Source organism: Gymnodraco acuticeps, unplaced genomic scaffold (assembly GCF_902827175.1).
Source record: "Gymnodraco acuticeps unplaced genomic scaffold, fGymAcu1.1, whole genome shotgun sequence".
Lineage (NCBI taxonomy): Eukaryota > Metazoa > Chordata > Actinopteri > Perciformes > Bathydraconidae > Gymnodraco > Gymnodraco acuticeps.
Genome location: NW_022990940.1, coordinates 3,648,590 through 3,669,191, shown reverse-complemented (window position 1 = coordinate 3,669,191; position 20,602 = coordinate 3,648,590). Strand labels below are relative to the sequence as shown.

Genomic DNA, 20,602 nt, shown 5'->3' with positions numbered 1-20,602 from the left:
CAGAAGGAGCCTCTTGTCACAATTCTCCTCAATTCCTGCACTTCCTTTTCTGCTCACACTGTACAAGCTCAGACCTCCAAAACAATGAGCATTTGATACACTTTCTTTAAAAGAGAAATACATTAATGATGCTCCCTGACAGTCTGCATTAATCAGAGGGGGCTCCCCCTGAACACAACTCTTTATCGGCCATCGATTTTCCAGTGGGTTTATGGCGAGCGACACACGGAGAAAGCTCGTCGCTGGGCGGCTGCTGGGAAACACATTACGGGGCTGTCAGTTGTCTCGCCATGCATCCTGCATCATTCTTTAAGCACATGAGAAGTTCATTACACCACACAGCTCTGACAGTGCATAGGATATTAGGGACTGTGTGCATTGTGCATATATTTGGTGGAAGTGTAGCTCTGCAGACATAACAGGGAATGTATACATTATCCAAATAAGGCTTTAAAATGATTAGAATTAAAAATAGATTGACATTCAATTGAAATTAAGGCCAAAACAAGAGTTACATCTCTTGGCTTGCCAAAAGGTATATTCAAATGTTTGCAGAATCGATATTTCATAGTCAGATATGTAATTTGTCCTTTCATAATCATAGTAATATACTGGTTATAAACATGATTCTCTCCCACTTCAGCAGCCATGTAGAAGAGTCTCGCTAAGTACTGTAGTGCCACATTTAAGAAATGATGTTGCAGCAACGGTTTCTGCAGGCTTCCTCCTACATCCTACACGTCCCATGTTGACTAAAATGATTTCTCACCTAAAGACGCGCACGCTGTTTTGATTTATGATGCTTCACAACTACTAAAATTCAATTTCAGCCTGTATTGCACGCTTCTGATTGCCCCGTAAATGAGATAAACTGATAGCAATTTATTCAAGGATCCCACCTCTCCTTTCCTTTTTCTTCTTCTCTCTCTTCTGCGCTTTCAACAGGAGACACAACTCACATCCCAAGACTTGGGTGAATCCAATATTTAAGCGATACGTCTGTATTCCAGAGCATTCAGCAGAACAGACAAGGTGATGCTAATAGAAAACCTGGCAGAGAACCATGAGAGGGACAGAAAACAATGTGCGTGTTTGATGACGTGAGAAACATTCAGAAGCTGCCTCCTCCAGTCTGATTACTCTTAGATGTTCCACTCAGGAAGTTATCTGACTTAATTATTCCTCTGTAGGGCACTTATCGATGGGACGTGATGATGTTTAATATAATGCAAACCATCACTCATTCAAAGCTTTAACACAACGGCGTAACTGTCAGGAGAGCAACATTATAGCTCAGCTATGAATCAGAACAGAAGGAATGGACTCTAGAGTTGGTAACTATGCTAGTAGCTGCTTAACTGAACGTTAATAGAAAAAGTGACCATGCCAATTGTACAAAAACAATCAGATCTGGGATTAAATTCACTAGCATTATGATGTGACCACATACTTCTCTAACAACAGATAAAGCACCACTTATCTCCGAGATGCTGATGATGTTCACTCCAAACAACAATGTGGTCAACAGACTCATTCAGACTTTAAAGAGAAGCTGTCAGAGACCATGATAAAAAAGTGTAATGATTATAAATGCTAAGCCCCATTTAGGAGGCGTCAATGCCATTGTTGTTGTTATCCAGCGTATCAATCTTGTTGATTGATCATCCCGCTCCGGTGACATCAGTTTTATGGCCTCTGAAATGCATCCCAGTGTTTTCACAATGCCATCCAATTAGGGTACTCCATTTATCATTGGGCTGGAGAATCATTATTAATTGGGTGGAGAGCCGACTGCCACTCCCCCGCTGAGAGGGGCCACGGCTTCTGGAGAGCGGGGCCTTTCAGGCGACGGTAAAAGAAACGAGGGCTGTGAGGGTGAAATGTGAAGGAGGGCCACAAAGAGATACAAAACGACACACCTTCATGGACTTCATAGGAGAATTCAGTCAGAATATGGAAGATGACATGTTTGTTTTCTCAAAATGCAAGATGAGAAATGTGATTGGTGTGAGAAGTTGAATTCAAAGTGGATATTTGGTTTAATAACCAATGAGTTACTGCACAGAAAATAAAAGATACATTGCATTTAAGTTACACCATCGTTTAGTGTAGGCTACATTTGTACTGCAATGTTTGACATTACCTTCATTTCCTCATAAAGGGCTTCACTATGGGGGCGTAACATTCAGCTTACCCCCAAATCCCTCCCACCTTGTGCACCTTTGAAGAAGTGACCACTCACTGGCTTCCAAACATAAAGCCTATTGTGTTTGTTGATAAGCACAACCACTTTTGCACAGAGAAAAATAAAACGTTTTGTTGCGTTTGCAAAAATAAGTTTTGTTCAAATTTTTACTTCAAAATCAGCAATTTGTTCTTTCAGATAAAAAGTATTTGTCACGTATATATCCATCGCCATTAAACTATGCAGAGGTCGCAACGAATGATTTGAAGAGCAGTGGTCAAACCTTAAAATAGACAAAAAACAAAGTAGACAATTTGATAGCAATATAGCATTGTTATATTTTTAGTCTCTTCAGTAGCTAATAATGTGCGTTAATACGTTTGAATGGAAATACAACTATTGGTAGGTAAACATTTTGGGGGTTAAGCTCCTCTGTATACTCATTTATTTATGAGCGACTAAAGGGCCTTAGGCCTATTACAGCCGTATCCTATTGTATGCCATAGATGATTTTCTGATGTTTCAGAAGTCTTAATAATTTAAAATGTTTATTTTCGTACCTTCGTTGCCTGCAGATAAGCCGTCGGGCTTTGTGATGCCCGTGCTCTTTTTCCGTCTGTGCTTCTTGCGGTTGGCGTGTGGGGAAGGAGGCGGCTCAAGCTTTGGACTGGTGGCGCTGCCCACACTGGAGCTCGCAGGATCACTCACTCCATTGGCTGTAAAAACACAGACAGGGGGAACAACTATTATCATTTGAGTTGAATAAATAGGGTATTGTGATTTTGTTTTCAATATAAGCCTGATTTTGCGGGGGGAAATGCAAAAGATCCCGCTCAAAAACTTTGATCTGATTTAAAGCACCGTCACAGCAACTACACATTGGAATCATCGCTTAAACTTCACGAGTTTCTGAAACAAGCTAATCCAGAATATGTATGCTTCTTGACAAATACAGCTGACAGAAGGTTATGTCTAACTTCAAAACTAAGGGAAACACTTAAATGAAGAAAATAATATCAATATGTATTGCTATGAGGAACCATAATGTATAGATAATGAACTGCAGAAGATGGATGAAGAGCATCCATTAGTGTCCAATTTAATCATAAAGTCGTTGATGAAATATCAACTAGAAATGGCTCTGGCAGCGTGCTTCATGTTGGCTGGGGTGAAGATTTTTTGTGCCTAATGAGGAGTGGTGATTAGTCCACTATTAATTGCTAGTGGATTGCATTCATTGCTCTTGCTGAAGTTGCAAGTCCAGCATGTCGAAAGCAATACATACAAAAAAACTCTTTGTGTGACATGGGCAGAGTACAAAATAAAGACTGATTAAAACAATTTAACACCATTATTTTAAAAATAAACTAGGTTGGCTGTTCAATTTAAACGGTTAAACTCAAAAAAATGTATCATCTTGTGTGAATGCATGATTCATTGTGAAATGACAGCAATGAATACTGAATGACATGACAAGCTTTATGCAAAGTAGAGTCTTCACATCCTAAAACTGTGTCCTCGGCAGTGTGAGTTGGAAACGGCTCCTAAAGTAACGGCATGGCTCGGGCATTAGATAGAGCGAAGGACAGGGGCCATCAGTGAACAAATGGTTACCTAAGTCAGCCGGCGGCAAAGCTCTCTATATGACTGTCTGAGAGTGACAGGGGGCAAAGAGCCGGCTTTGTTTCTTGTAAGTGATTTTATAAATGTGATATTAACCTGTGCTACCGTTGGGCAAAGGGAGAGGAGGGATGGGACGGTAGGAGGGGGTTGTCAGCTTGCCATCTTTCTGATTTCCTGACATTTGACATCACTTTCCCTTCTTTCCCCCTCCGGATGCCATTATGAATCTAGGAGTGGGGGGGCCAGGGGCCTGGGGGAAGCAGGGAGGGAGGGCCGGTAGATGGGCCCCATATTGCTCTCCCCTTACCACCCTGTGTGGTGCTGGCAGCCTCCTCCATTGTCTCCCATCAAAAGCTCATTGTAGTGTAGCAAACTCCATTCATTTCCCGGTGCACCGTCCCAGCCCCAGGGGTGGAGTGCAGGAGGACAAGGGGCTCAGGGATTATTGCTGTTGTCGTTGCCAGTTGCACAGGCTATAATGTGCAGCACGGTGCCATTAGCCAGTGTACAACATTAGGCCTAATTCGGTCATTACCTTTAGGGAGATGGGGCTGTCTTAGAGGAGTAAGATGGGCTCAGCGGGGGATTGAAGATGCTAACGTTGGGGGAGAGGGGAGCTCTCGGCCCAGGGACGCATTATTTGAGCGTGGGCAAAAATAGGAGGCAACACCTGAGACACACCTTGTTGGGTCGGTAAATAACCAAGAGATTAATCTTAAACTGTACATATACAAACAAGAATTAGAACTGGAAATCATAATTTAGTTATAACAACAGTTTAAGAAGAGAAGTGGCCATATTTAAAAGTAGTATTCATATTTGGTTATAAAAACGTAGGTGCTAGTGGGGAAATAGCCTTATTGATTCGACACCATCACATTAATAAACATAACATTGGTGCTTGTGCTGGACGACATGCATTAGGCTCTCTGGTGTTTTGAATGGCAGCACGCAGCCACACATGTAGCAGCTTCTAGTCGAGGCGTCTGTTTCAATTTCCCTGCTCTCTTACAACAGCCCCCCTGAGACGAGTCATTAGCTGGCTCAGACAGCTGGGGGCACAGGGGTCCTCCATGTGCACCCCCCCCCCCCACCCTCTGCTTCCTCCTCCCTCTCCATTGCAGCGTCTGTCCCGCCAGCACAGCTCCGTATGGCGGGTGGAAGACTTGAGCTGCAACCTGCCTCCGACGTGACAGCCAGCATTTGTTTAATGTCGCTTGAGGTTAAAGGGGAGGGCTGCCCCTCAGGGACCCCAACCGGGTCATAAACACCTCTAATCATCAATTTCTGCCCCTAATGTTGTGGAAAATGACCCTGGCCCCGCTCATCCTGCACCTGAAACATATACGGGGTGATACACTTCCCTTTGTCTGCACCAATCAGGCGTTTGGAGGTCTGTACCATGAAGGTATAGCAGCAGGGAATGGAGTTCACATCACCGAGCAACAATATCAAAGCACCTGAGACCTTTTATATAATCTACAGTCACCTGTCTTTCAGCTCTAAACTGTGCACGACTGATTATATATTTTAAATGGAGAGTTATGGAGTTACAAGTGGACTGATTCTACAAGCATAAAATTCACTTTGGCGTTATTAGCCGGCTGTTAGTGTGTATGAGGGCCATCAGGACGGAGCTGGGTAATGAAGCACTCCGGGGATCAGGAGTCTCTTTCCCACTCAGCCAGGATCACCTGGGCAGCAGGAAAGGTATGAGGCTAACCTGTGATTACAGTACACTCCACTCCCACCACCGGGGTTATACATGCTACACCATGACGGCTGAGGGTGAGACAAAGAGGGCCGCTAACAGCTCCTGCTTTTACCATTGCACTGAGAATGAAAAAAAGGGTGAGAGAGGCAGGGAGAGGGGGTGAAGAGAAAGGGAGGGGGGAAGAGTTGTTTCATTGTTATTCAAGAGGCTCTGGGTGAGGAGCAGTATGATTCCAGCAGGCCCCTTGACATGGCAGCCCTGCCTGTCCTCAATCAAAGCCAACGGCTGCAATTAATGGCAAAAATTAGAAACAATCACCGCCTCCCCCTTATTATCCTCAATTAGAGCGTACTAATCAAGGCCTGATCGCGCTCTGCTGCTCTCTCCAAACTAAATGTCAAACTTCATTACGGCCTAGCGTAGAAATCAAACGCCCCGCATGCTATCACCCTCGCATCGGGAGGCCAAGGTGTAAAATACAGTGCCACAGGAGAAGGCTATCTGTGCATTAACTACCCGTGTCCTCATATGCAAACTTACATAGGAATTAACACAAAGCAGAGTGGAAGCATCAAGGTCTCAGAGGACAGAAGTAAAGGCTTTTCATAGAGGAGGGTGGGCAATATGGATACAAAGAATATTGTAATAACCATTGCAGAATTATTAACATTTATTATTTAGTATGTAACTAAACGCATAGGTTAAAAAGTATTGATATTGCGTCTCTCTAATGCCACAACAAATAAATACTTTCATTGTGTAATCTCCGGAATATTTTCCAATAAAACGTGGGAAATTATAAAAAAAAATGTCCATTAAAGTTCTCCAGAGCTAAAAAGGACATGTTCCAAATATGTTATTTTCTATTAATTATGAATATCAATCATCCAAATTGTCGCATATTCCTTTTATGTTGATGAACTATTAATTGACTAATGGCATCAGGTCAACCCACTAAGAACAACATTTTATAATTTAAGAAATGACTTAATTCTTCAGTGTGGACAGATTTCAGCCTTTCATTTGTTTTATATATTTTGACCTTAAGAACTGTGCACCAATATATTCTACGATATATTAATATTGAATTAATTATTGAACCATCACTCATTGGTAGCTCTGATCCACAGTAATCTTTGCCTGTGGGAACGTCACATCACTCACACTTTGACCATGACTTAAGTCATTGTCATCAGCGAGCCCATCACCACTCTTTGAGCCTCTTGCATTTAATTCAGGCTCAGAGATTGAGGTGTATGAAGGAGAGCAGGATCTAAACAAGCATCCGCTGCATTAAGAGCTGCATTAAGAATGGGTGTCTTTATGAATGCAAGCAATAGAAAAATTGGGCCGGGATTTAATCAAAAATCTGCGCTCAATATTCAAGAGACGTTACTACCTCGGCCTCTGCCTTTGCTCAATAGGTTTACAAATGAGGACATTCTTTAAATAATATGGAAATGGTTACCTGGCAAAGACGCATTCGTCCTCCAGTGAATCATCAATCTGCTGTTTTTGCATCTCAGAATCACATTTTATGTTAACCTGCAACCTTCACCAAGGATAATGGAGTGATTGGGCTAGGTTCAAGTCAATTCAGATGGCAAAACATGAGCACCCTTCACCGTGGAACACCCTCTATTGATTATTGAAGGCACATTAGGATGAAAGATAAGCGGGTTGTGTTTCAATCAACTTTGTGTTTTCTGATAGTCCAGTCACACTACAGACGTAATCTGCTGCTGGTATTCAGACTGTTAAACTGTAAGAAGACATCAAAACAAGACATTCAGGGAAAGTTTTTGAGCTACCAAGATTTTAGTGTACATCTTAGTAGTAGAGTAGCATGACAATAATTGGAGAAAAGAGAATAAAGGAGCCAAGTGTGGATCTGATTTAGCTGAAGACTGGATGCTGGTTAATGAGCTATGTTAATATTGAGGGGTTTCTTCAGTTTACCAAACATACATGGGAAATCCTAGGCCTCTTTTTTTTCACAACACAATGTTTAAGAACTCCTATTCATCCTCCGCAGGCCTGCCACAAACAAGAATGAAGCTTTTTCTCCTATATACAAATTGTAATACAGACGCAAACACGCACTGTGGAAAATAAATCCCATACCAACAGCTACACACACGTAAAAAAATCAGCGAGAACACACACATACACAACACACACTTGCGCTCATTTATTTGAGGACCCCACGAATCTAAGTAATTCTGCTTTGGGCATGCTGCTGATGGGAGACGGGGGTAGGGGGTGATGGAAGTGCCTGCGTCCGGGCAGAATTGATCGTTTGGCAGCTCCAAATGAGAGACAGGCTTGTCTGCCGAACCACGAGGGCCGTGCAGTTGGACTCCAGCAGCGCTCGTAAAGTGCGCTCTTTAAACTGCCGGGGCCCCTGGGAGCCCATGGGGAGGGGGGGAGCCGCCGCCGTGCTAATGAGAACTACCAGAGTGCAAACATGCATGGAAATGACTGTTATTCTGTTGATGTGCATTTAAGTGCTTTTTTACTGCCAACCACAAAGAGAGGGAAATAACTGGTGATGAATGGTCCCCCCAAAAAACATTCATTTTCCTCTTCAGAAGAAAAGAGAGGAAAACAGAGGAAGGAGGAGGGGGTTAGAGTAAGATGGAAGGTAAAGACAGGAAAGGGGGAGTGTGTGTAGACATGCATGGTGAATATATTATCTTACTTCACTCAAGTACAGTGACGAAGTGCAATGTGACACAGAGGCAGAGAGAGGAGATGCACCGATGGCGGGAAGTTAACCTTCACTGTTCCTCTCCTATGAACACGCTGCTTCTATCAAAGAGCGGCAGCCAGAAAGGTCACAGCGATCACAGCCCTGATCACCTCATTATGAAAATGAGGCTCGATACACCTGTGTGTGAAGCCTGGGAAACGGCGTCTCCGTCTAGATCAGCTTTCACTTCACTCATGTATGTGAATGTGTAAATTACAACAATTAATGGGGAGATTTGAGAAGAAATTTAGGGAAAAGGAGGACTTACGGGCTCCGCTGCTTGTACTGGTGTTGATGGCTTCATTCCACTGGTCGGCGCTGGACACAGAGAAGGAGCGTTGGTGCATGCCGTCTTTACTGCTGCCAAACAACGAGGCGCCCGTCTGCAGGGACGAACTACTGTTGGAGTGAGGAGCACCTGGAATAAGTGACAAAAAATAACATTTTTATTTATACATCCCATTGAATTCTAAAGTCAGTCTGGCAGGATTCTTCAAAAACCAAAAATCTGTAAAGGAGTTTTTTCAAAGTTTCTACAGTACTGTAATGCTGCTGCCACCATATTGGTGCAACTCCCTCCGTCGAACCCCCCCCCCCTCACACAGACACGAAACCCCTCTCCCTCCGCCTCTGCCTCTAATTAGCCCTTAATTAACAAGATACACTCTGAACGCTAATTATCTCGCCTCATCCCTCTGACTGCCACATCGATCTCCACTGGCGTCAGCAGGCGTTCTCTCCCCAACTTCCAATCAGGCGAGCCATGGACGCCTGGATCTCTTTACTAATTCATGGGCTAGGCTGCGCCATGTGGGGTCCTTCCCTCCTGTTCACGAGCAGTCGCTACAACACTTCCTAACTACTCTGAAAAACTCATCGATACACTTCCAGTCACGTGCGGGGAGTCAGATTAACTGCTTTAGATTAACAGAGCATCAAATTGAATAGAACCGTCATGTCGTTTTTCCAAAATTGTGTGATTTTATTTTCAAAATTACATTTAAACACAACGGAATTATGGTAATGTGACACTGGTAAGAACATTCTGTATAACCTACAAGAAACGTTTTTGATATTAAAATGTAGTCATCCAAAAAGTTAATATTCAATCTAATTTAACCTTTAAAGTTGACATAATTACTACAGGCTGCAACCAATGTAATTTAATGAGGTGAAAAGACTTTCAGAGTCTTTGTTTGGAAAACAAGTCATCTCAGATTTTCTGAACAATGCTCTCATGTGACAGGTATCACACATCAAGGCCTTTTATTCAATAATTACAAGAGAATAGCAGTTTCTGATTGAGGTGACAATAACAGAAAATATAGAGTGTGGGTCGCGTGTAAAGTAAACTAAGCGGCACGGGTGCTTGTTAGGATAATATGTCCTACTCATTATCTAGAGTAATAAGTGTATCAAATTCACATAATCATGTCTAATTAGTATCAGTAATTATCTTGTTGGGCCCAGGAATATTAATCTTCGGGTCCCAGAGGGGAGGGAGCAGAATCGCAGCGAGGAAGGGAGAGAGAGCGAGGGAATCATGCTGAGGAGCACCGACTAAATTAGCATGCTGAAATCAGAGCAGAGGAGGAGGAGGGAGGAAGAGGGGGAGAGGAGGAGGAAGGGAGGGGAGACAAAGCCGAGGAGTAAGGGTACTGAAAAGAAAATGGGAAACTTTGTTGTTTTTTTAAGTGACTAATGAATGCTATATAAATGAGCTTGTGACTTCTAGAGAAAGGTTTTTGGTTGCTTTTATCACTGTGTTTTAAAGAAATGAATATCGAATATTATGCAGCCACATTTTTGACCCCATATTGCAAAGATAAATGTTTAATCACCTCATTGTTTAGTGAACGTTTTTAATTATTCCACTATAAAAAAGACCCACATTTCTTTCTTTCCAAAGAGTGAAGTTTGACTCTTTGCCGCCTTTAAGAGAACAAAAAAAAACAGTTAGATAACTACAAGGCGAGTTACATTGATATTTAAAAATTCAACAATCACGTTTAATTGTCAAATTGGATGCTAATGATTAATGAATTAAACATGGCTGTATCCATTAGTCCCCAGAGACCACTGCTGCATAAAGGGGAGGATAATGTAATTACAGTGGAGAAATAATCAGCTTGTGGCATTAAAAGAGCAGTGCAGTGCTCCAGCCAGGCCTCCACTACAGCTCTGTGTGAACTGACGGGGACGAACTGACAACGGACAGTTTCATTTTAGATTGAACGCTGAATTTTCCCAACTTCAGTGATCGTGTTCGGATCCACCGTCAAAAAGGAATACATTACTAAGTATTTACTTTTCATTCAATGTTCTTTTTAGAGTGAACAAGTTAGACTGCTGACATGAGAGTGATGCTTCATAATGGCCGCTACCTACAAATCGGAAATATTGATGATCATTTTCTGATATTTGCCGAATATGCCATAGGTTAGCCGTGTCTAGTGTCTATTGATGAATGCATCATCATTATTTTTGCAGTCAGAATTCAACAGCAATCAATACATTAAAGTGAAACTGCATGACAGTGGCAGAAATGAATAACATTTACAGAATTTCTGTGCTAAAATATATTATATTTATATATAAAAGGTTGTTTCCATTAACTGCTCTCAATACTTAACTACACTTTGAGACCTTCCGCCTCTACATTTATTTGACAGCTTTAATTATAAAGAGACTTAGTGAATATCATTTTTGTATGTAAAATGTTTCTTGAAAAGTATCTCCACCTTGTTTCTTACAGTTGCATCAGTAATAATAACAAAAAACGAATCCTTAATACTATAACACTGACGATATTAAGCCATGCTGTTGCATATAAAGTCCTTTTGATTTTCCAGCTTGTTAACATTAATGACAATATTTAATTTTCTTTACATTGAGGTAATTATTCTTCCTCTTCTTATAGTTTTATTTTAATAAAATATCTGAACTCTTTGTCCACCACTGTATCGATCGTAATTCAAAACATCACAAGCAAAGAGTAAAGTCTCCTTTACAACTGAATTTATATTGCCATTTCCATTACTAAGGATGTTGCTTTACAGAAACATGTCATAGAAAGCGCAAAATTCTTATGAATAAATGAAAACTTAAAATAAAAGGAAGCCCCATTATGAAAGTATCTTACTGACTGTTTTGTAATGTGTATAAAGATATAACAGAAGCCATACAGTGTGTTCTGAGGCTCTGCAGGGCGGGGTGTTAAGTGGAGGCGATGGATTAGCGGGGAGCAGCGCTGCCTGGCTTCTCATTTCTCTTCAGGCCTGCCGTCAGTGGGCTGATGAGCCGTGACGAGGCCTGACCCCTCCGTGGAGTTGTTGCCATTATGTACAAGTAGTGGGATAATGAAGCATTCATGCTAATGTGGGCCGGGCAGCACATCATCTGCTGGCTGTGTGTAATCCACCACCATCATCCTGACCACCGCCCAGACCCCCCCCACCCCCAGATACCGCTGCTGCTGCTGCTGTCTGTCCCCACGCAAAACACTCAGACATTATACTCTGTATATGTTGTATTGCTCTGTATACTAGGGCTGTCAGAATATCAGATTTTCATTATACAAGGCCAAAATGGTAACGACATTATTGCCATATATATATAATCCGTGTGAGAATTTCCACGGACATTCATCTTTAACTTTGTTTATTGAGTGGTTGGTCTCTTTTCTGGCTCATTTGTGTGTGCAGTACATGGGTGGGAGACAAAGCAAGAAAGGAAATAATAGGAAACTATTTAAGAGGTGCTGAAATATTTACACAATATTATATTATAAACAACGTATGTAATATTGAAACAGAATAAGTATTTTCACAGTTATTTTCAATCCATTAAACCTTTGAAAATGTCTTTACTTGTTTCATATCCAGAGTGCAACTGCTGTTTTGCTTTCCTGCAACTATGGATTAAGGTTATTGAGAGGTGGGGTCCTGTCCTCAGAGATTAAACAAGGCAAGTCAGAAAAACATCTCAAATAAGGAGAAGATTGCAGACAAAACTGATCTTGGTACAAAGTTATAATCAATTCCAAGGTTACCAACCAAGGTTAAATGTACACAAAGTGTCCTTTAAGAGTGAGGAGAAACCCCCTAATTTGAAAAATATATAAATGATGAAATGGGTCAACTAAATGTGCTGGAAACATCCAGCTTCTGTGCTTTGCTGTGCAAATTCAAACATGACTTAGCTTACACATCTCAACTTTTATATAATTAGTATGGTCAAAAACAGTTTAAATCAGCTTAAAATGGACACATTTAGAACATGATGGCTGGAGAAACACTTGAGCTGATTATACTGGTGTTGGAAAAATAAGTATTGTGTTGGCATTGCTGGTCAGTGAATATGTGGTTACCTGTCCTACTGGGCTATTAGAGCTGGAGATAAATTGTGGAACAAGGTAAAATACTTTCCAGAAACCTCTTCCACACGCATCCCTCTCTCCCACAGCACTGATTCAAAGTGACTGGGTCCATTAATACTTTGGTACAATGTATCCGTCGCCGGTGACATGGCAGGATGCGTGTTAACAGGGAGGATCATATTTAAAATGGTTCCGCTCAGCACCCAGCAAAGGAATTAAACCTGGCCGCTTGGCAAACTGGCGGGCGCATGCGTCCTCTCATTTACTCTCTGTCTTCTCAGCCTCTCCTCTTCATCTTCCTATCTCCCTCATCCACTGCGCCCCTCCTTCTCTCCGTCGCTATCCCTCTTCTCCCAGTGATTATAAAGGTCTTTAGATCTAAGGAATGAATGAATTACCAAAGGCACAGACAAGGCTTGTGATTTGGACGCTGTGAATGAAAAATTACCCCTTTGTTCCCTTCATCAATTGCACGTCTAATGAAATCAAAATCCCGATCGCATAATCAGATGAGGGTCCTCCACCCAGAGAGAGACCTGATGTGATTTGTAACCTTTCTTTTCCTAAGTGGAGATTAAGGCAAATCTCACACACATTGTTCCCTGATGCACAAATAGATGGCAAGTGAAGATCCAGGGAATGTGTCATTGATGAGTCTTTTACAGGAAACAAACAACAAAGAGAACAGACCAAATGGTTTCCCGAAAACCCGGTAAAGCCTGTTTTTTAAGGCCCTTTTGTCTGGCACAATGACTCCCCTCAAGGTGAACATATCCAACGTCCTCTGCTCTGTAAACTCCTGCATCTTCCTGCTTTTGACTGATTAACATGTACAGCAGTGGCAGCTCTTTGGCCAGGTTCAACAGTAACCTGCCTGGACAGTGCTAATGGTCCCCGCTGACCTGCTTTGGCACCGGACCCACTCACAGCCTATTAGCTTTAGCCCGAGTGAAGGAAACACTGCGCCCCGTTTCACAGCCGATGAAGGACCCCGCCTCCCTCGAGGGATCTCTTTGCTAATTAGTATTAATTACTCTTAATCCTAACCCCTAAATCCAATCACTGGCTTCCCCTCTATAAGTGTGCCAGACTATGTGCAGCCTCCGGTGGCATCGCTCGCTGGGAGAACAGATCTATTTTTAAACTTAAAAAGTGGAGACACTGGCACAACATTCTCAGGTCCAAACTGTTTTAATTGCTTTGACCCCAACTACCAAAGAGAATGAAAAGTAACTAGGTCAGTGTCATGGTGGCATGACAGTCCAAAATAAACAAAGCTTACAACATGAGGACATTATGTCTAGACACAATCTTCAATTCCCTGTTAAGTAATTTAGAGAATTAATAGATTTCTCATAGATGCTCATTAAGTAAATCATTGTGTATATTACGAGGCAGCTAATTTGCAGTGAAACGCACATAAAGTAGATAATGAACCTGTGGGGACACATTGTTATGATGAATCACAAACAAAAGAACCTTCGAAATTACTAGAGAAATTAAAGACTCATTGAGTAACCATTGCATAATCGACCTATGATTTGCTTTGTCTTTTGCGTGGTATACATACATTTGAAAGATTCCTCTTATGTCTTTCCATACTATAACTACAAGTGAATTATCTGGGTTTTAACATTTAGTGAAAAAAGTTGTGTTTATAATCAGGGGTGCACATCACTTTGTTGCCCTGGTTCTCAAAGGAGCACCTGGAGATGTTGCTTGGTGCTCATCCTTAAAATGAAATAAACCGTAACTTTTGAGGGGGTCTTGACTTTATTTTCCAGACACACGGCACTGAACACACAGAGGTGAACACAGAACACACATGCAGAGGTGAACACAGAACACACATGCAGAGGTGAACACAAGACAACATTAGCACGAGCAGTAATCCTACAAGCTGTCATCACTACCCTCCTGACTGTTCTCCTCACTGTCTTCCTCTCTGTCAGACATGGTAGCTGATGATGTAGGCCTACTTCTTTCTCTCTGGTTGAGTCTGCGATTAGCTGCTTGCATCCACAAGTCAACAGCTGGGTTTGGGTCGAAAGTCTCTGTTGTCATCTTAGAAAAGTGGATGTAATCAAATAAGTATGTGAACATAACCAATAACCTACCATAGCCAATAACAAATTAATGTAACTTGTTTTATTTTTGTTGTTCATTCATATCTTATTTTACCTTAACATTTATTTATGCATTTTTTTTTATCTTTCCAGTTTTAAAGGATATTTTTGGTTACTGTCCTATAGTATACATTGGAATGATTTCAAACCTGTTTATCCCAATAATTATAAAGGAGTGCCTTGTGTTTACATAAATTGTGATCAAAACGTTTGAGACCCACTGAGATAACTTAGACTAAAGTGAACTATCTAAACACTCAGAGTCCTTTACCTCACTGAGCTGTAGTTATCAGCCACTCAGTCTGACTGGAGAGGACTCTCCCTCCACATTATTGTAGAAACATCTTCTTCTTATATCCGTTAGAGCAGCTAGCACCAGATTCTAATAACAACAGCGCCGGTACCGGTGCACCCTCCCTCGCTCACTCGCTTTGGCTGTGAGCTGCGGGCGCCAGATAAGCCAACATCCCCCATTTTCATCACTTACAGCGCCCATCGTACAGGGCAAATGAAACGTGTAACCGGGGTGAAAAGGGTGTTACATTTACTTAATTATGAATATTGTTACATCAAGGCCGAAAATTAGGATGAGCCCCAACGGTCAAAAATGTTTTTTTCCCTCCCAGAGCTGCCAGCGCAGCGCCTCCCCAGATCTGGCGCCCGAGGCGAACATCTATAACGCCAGTGTTACGGGCCGGCCCTGAGTTCATATGCAACTCGCAAATATCGTTCTCTCTCTCCTCTCTTCTCTCCTCTTCTCCCTTCTCTCTATTCTCTCTCTCCCTCTCTCCTCTCTCTCTCTCTCAATGTTGGTACGCAAATGCGCCTTTTTTCAAATGACCCGGTGCTCTTTTTTTGGCGGAGGTGCGCATGCGCACCAGTTATGTGCAGCCCTGTTTATAATAGTGAAAGCACACAGCCATTAAAAAATATATACATCCATGATATTTTAATTCAGGCTCACACATTTTGTTAAATGTTTCTGATAAAATGTATAACACATATTACCCTGTTGGACACATACGTGTGATCTAATTTCTTGATAGTATACTTTTAAAAAGTAAACCTTTGTTCCATTGTATGTTTTCATGAGCCTGATAAAGCACCTACTGTAGGAAAACGTGGTCCTCCTATCAGAGTGAGAAGATCTTTGATAATTTACTTCATACGTGACTACTTTTTCTGCTTCCTGGCTGGAATAGTTTTGTACGGTGGCCCTGAAGTGCAAGTCAAAACTAAATTTCACAAAACACTACAGCATTTCACAAAACGCCTCAACATTTCAAAAAACGCCTCAACATTTCACAAAACGCTACAGCATTTCACAAAACGCCACAGCATTTCACAAAACGCCACAGCATTTCACAAAACGCCACAGCATTTCACAAAACGCCACAGCATTTCACAAAACGCTACAGCATTTCACAAAACGCCACAGCATTTCACAAAACGCCACAGCATTTCACAAAACGCCGCAGCATTTCACAAAACGCTACAGCATTTCACAAAACGCCACAGCATTTCACAAAACGCTACAGCATTTCACAAAACGCCACAGCATTTCACAAAACGCCGCAGCATTTCACAAAACGCTACAGCATTTCACAAAACGCCGCAGCATTTCACAAAACGCTACAGCATTTCACAAAACGCTACAGCATTTCACAAAACGCCACAGCATTTCACAAAACGCTACAGCATTTCACAAAACGCTACAGCATTTCACAAAACGCCACAGCATTTCACAAAACGCCGCAGCATTTCACAAAACGCCGCAGCATTTCACAAAACGCCGCAGCATTTCACAAAACGCCGCAGCATTTCACAAAACGCCGCAGCATTTCACAAAACTCCGCAGCATTTCACAAAACGCTACAGCATTTCACAAAACGCTACAGCATTTCACAAAACGCCGCAGCATTTCACAAAACTCCGCAGCATTTCACAAAACGCTACAGCATTTCACAAAACGCTACAGCATTTCACAAAACGCCACAGCATTTCACAAAACGCCGCAGCATTTCACAAAACGCCGCAGCATTTCACAAAACGCCACAGCATTTCACAAAACGCCACAGCATTTCACAAAACGCCGCAGCATTTCACAAAACGCCGCAGCATTTCACAAAACGCCACAGCATTTCACAAAACGCCACAGCATTTCACAAAACGCCACAGCATTTCACAAAACGCCGCAGCATTTCACAAAACGCCACAGCATTTCACAAAACGCCGCAGCATTTCACAAAACGCCGCAGCATTTCACAAAACGCCACAGCATTTCACAAAACGCTACAGCATTTCACAAAACGCCACAGCATTTCACAAAACGCCGCAGCATTTCACAAAACGCCACAGCATTTCACAAAACGCTACAGCATTTAACAAAACGCCACAGCATTTCACAAAACGTCACAGCATTTCACAAAACGCCACAGCATTTAACAAAACGCCGCAGCATTTCACAAAACGCCACAGCATTTCACAAAACGCCACAGCATTTCACAAAACGCTACAGCATTTCACAAAACGCTACAGCATTTCACAAAACGCCGCAGCATTTCACAAAACGCCACAGCATTTCACAAAACGCCACAGCATTTCACAAAACGCTACAGCATTTCACAAAACGCTACAGCATTTCACAAAACGCTACAGCATTTCACAAAACGCTACAGCATTTCACAAAACGCAACAGCATTTCACAAAACGCTACAGCATTTCACAAAACGCAACAGCATTTCACAAAACGCTACAGCATTTCACAAAACGCTACAGCATTTCACAAAACGCCGCAGCATTTCACAAAACGCCACAGCATTTCACAAAACGCTACAGCATTTCACAAAACGCCACAGCATTTCACAAAACGCCGCAGCATTTCACAAAACGCCACAGCATTTCACAAAACGCTACAGCATTTAACAAAACGCCACAGCATTTCACAAAACGTCACAGCATTTCACAAAACGCCACAGCATTTAACAAAACGCCGCAGCATTTCACAAAACGCCACAGCATTTCACAAAACGACACAGCATTTCACAAAACGCTACAGCATTTCACAAAACGCTACAGCATTTCACAAAACGCCACAGCATTTCACAAAACGCCGCAACATTTCACAAAACGCCGCAGCATTTCACAAAACGCCACAGCATTTCACAAAACGCCACAGCATTTCACAAAACGCCGCAGCATTTCACAAAACGTCACAGCATTTCACAAAACGCCACAGCATTTAACAAAACGCCGCAGCATTTCACAAAACGCCACAGCATTTCACAAAACGCCACAGCATTTAACAAAACGCCACAGCATTTCACAAAACGCCACAGCATTTCACAAAACGCCACAGCATTTCACAAAACGCCACAGCATTTCACAAAACGTCACAGCATTTCACAAAACGCCACAGCATTTAACAAAACGCCGCAGCATTTCACAAAACGCCACAGCATTTCACAAAACGCCACAGCATTTCACAAAACGCCACAGCATTTCACAAAACGCTACAGCATTTCACAAAACGCTACAGCATTTCACAAAACGCCGCAGCATTTCACAAAACGCCACAGCATTTCACAAAACGCTACAGCATTTCACAAAATGCTACAGCATTTCACAAAACGCTACAGCATTTCACAAAACGCTACAGCATTTCACAAAACGCTACAGCATTTCACAAAACGCAACAGCATTTCACAAAACGCTACAGCATTTCACAAAACGCAACAGCATTTCACAAAACGCTACAGCATTTCACAAAACGCTACAGCATTTCACAAAACGCTACAGCATTTCACAAAACGCTACAGCATTTCACAAAACGCCACAGCATTTCACAAAACGCCGCAACATTTCACAAAACGCCGCAGCATTTCACAAAACGCCGCAACATTTCACAAAACGCCGCAGCATTTCACAAAACGCCACAGCATTTCACAAAACGTCGCAGCATTTCACAAAACGCCACAGCATTTCACAAAACGCCACAGCATTTCACAAAACGCCACAGCATTTCACAAAACGCTACAGCATTTCACAAAACGCTACAGCATTTCACAAAACGCTACAGCATTTCACAAAACGCTACAGCATTTCACAAAACGCTACAGCATTTCACAAAACGCTACAGCATTTCACAAAACGCCACAGCATTTCACAAAACGCCACAGCATTTCACAAAACGCAACAGCATTTCACAAAACGCCGCAACATTTCACAAAACGCCACAGCATTTCACAAGGTATTCGCTGAATTTGACAAAAAGTGTGTTTGATAAGTCTTTGAGTGGATGCGCCTTTTAGTATTTATGATACTACACTTCATATGATTAAGTTTCAACGTTTAATACAGAAGATTAAAAAGGTAGCACATAATCACCTTCAAGACATATTTAACTAATCTCCATTTCACAAATGTGTTCTAGCTATATCAAACATGTATTGGTTTTAATCGCAGAGTCCTGCTTTAAAACAGTATAGAAAAGAGGGATCATAATACAGATGAATCACTCAATCAATGTACTTGAATCTATATCTTAAATATGAAAAATGAAAACGAAGCACAGTAACTTGTATCACTCTGGCCATATAATGAGGACAGGACGTGGTACCTGTGTTTCCGATGCCAAGCTGCAGGGTGCTGCGGTCCTTGGTCAGCCCGTTGGTTTTGGGACTAGCTGTCGGGGCGACGGTTGCCACGGCTCTGGGCGGTCGCTTCCCAGGAACCTTTACCGTTGTCCTCAGCAAGTCGATCTCTTTCCCATGCACATTCTGCATGTAGTCCTATAGAAAGTGCAAAAAAGAACATGACAGTTATTGTGGATGGACTGTGATCTAGTCAAGTAGGAGTCCAAATATTTCATACAATTCCCTCAATACAGGTAACTGATTATACACAGCAGACCAACTAGAATCTGGAATTATGGAAGAAAAACAGATTAAAAGACTATTCAATTTCCATCCCCATTAGTCACAACCCATCGTGGACCTTCCACTAAACGTGTGAGAGTGGAAAAATGATTGTAAAGCCATTATACATCACCTGTGCCCACGCCATCTCTCCAGATAGCGAGATGATAGGCTTAATGAATGCAAACAGTCTCATTCACTTTCAATTTGGGCATCTGATTTGGTTTAAAGCGACTACTACCCAAATGTGGGAAGCCAAGGTGAAAATCATTGGGCTCAGCAGAAAAAGACCCAAATAGAGGCGAGCTCGGCCTTTGCCGTCCCCCCACCGGCTCCTCTGCTTTATTACCGTGTCATAAAGCACTCATTTCTTTCCCAAGCCTCCTCGCTAATTACCCAGTGAGCGCTCTCATTTCATTTTATTGCTGGAATTAACAGCCAGATCGAAGCGTGCAAAGCTATTAAGATGTGTGATTAAGCCACATTCAATTAGTTTCAACAAACAATTTAATTGATGTAGCAGATAGAATTAACAGAAGGTGATTGTGTGGATGGCTTGGCTGACTGCGAAATTAAAGGTTCCCCTCTTCCACTCTCAGTCTGCCTCCCTCCCTCTTTCCTTCTCCCTCTCTCCTTTCCTCAATCTCTCTTCCCCTTTCTTACTCCGTCTCTGCTCCACTGCTCAAAATGAGCTCGAGCTGTTACGGCGCTAATGTAACTGTCTCCCTTATCTCACCTCCCTCTGTAAGTCAACAGATTCATAGATTCAAAGATTGCCCTGATGACCTGTAATAGCGGTAATGATCAAGAGATAGTCTGCTCAGTCAATTACATACATCACTGTAGCACTGCTCCACTCTACTAATAACTGCTTGTAAATTAAACCGCTAACACACTGTCAGTGCAAC

General features: G+C 42.1%; 1 protein-coding gene across 4 annotated transcripts in view; it reads right to left on the bottom strand.

Moving 5' to 3' along the window:
- Positions 1-20,602, bottom strand: part of agap3 (ArfGAP with GTPase domain, ankyrin repeat and PH domain 3) — a 132,572-nt gene that overhangs the window by 23,614 nt on the left and 88,356 nt on the right. For all 4 annotated transcript variants that reach the window (XM_034234404.1, XM_034234406.1, XM_034234405.1 and 1 more), the window contains exons 11-13: positions 19,397-19,568; positions 8,543-8,692; positions 2,746-2,901 (exon numbers count right to left, since the gene is read on the bottom strand). In XM_034234404.1, the coding sequence (XP_034090295.1) occupies positions 2,746-2,901; positions 8,543-8,692; positions 19,397-19,568 (478 nt within the window). The remainder of the gene's footprint in view (positions 1-2,745; positions 2,902-8,542; positions 8,693-19,396; positions 19,569-20,602) is intronic.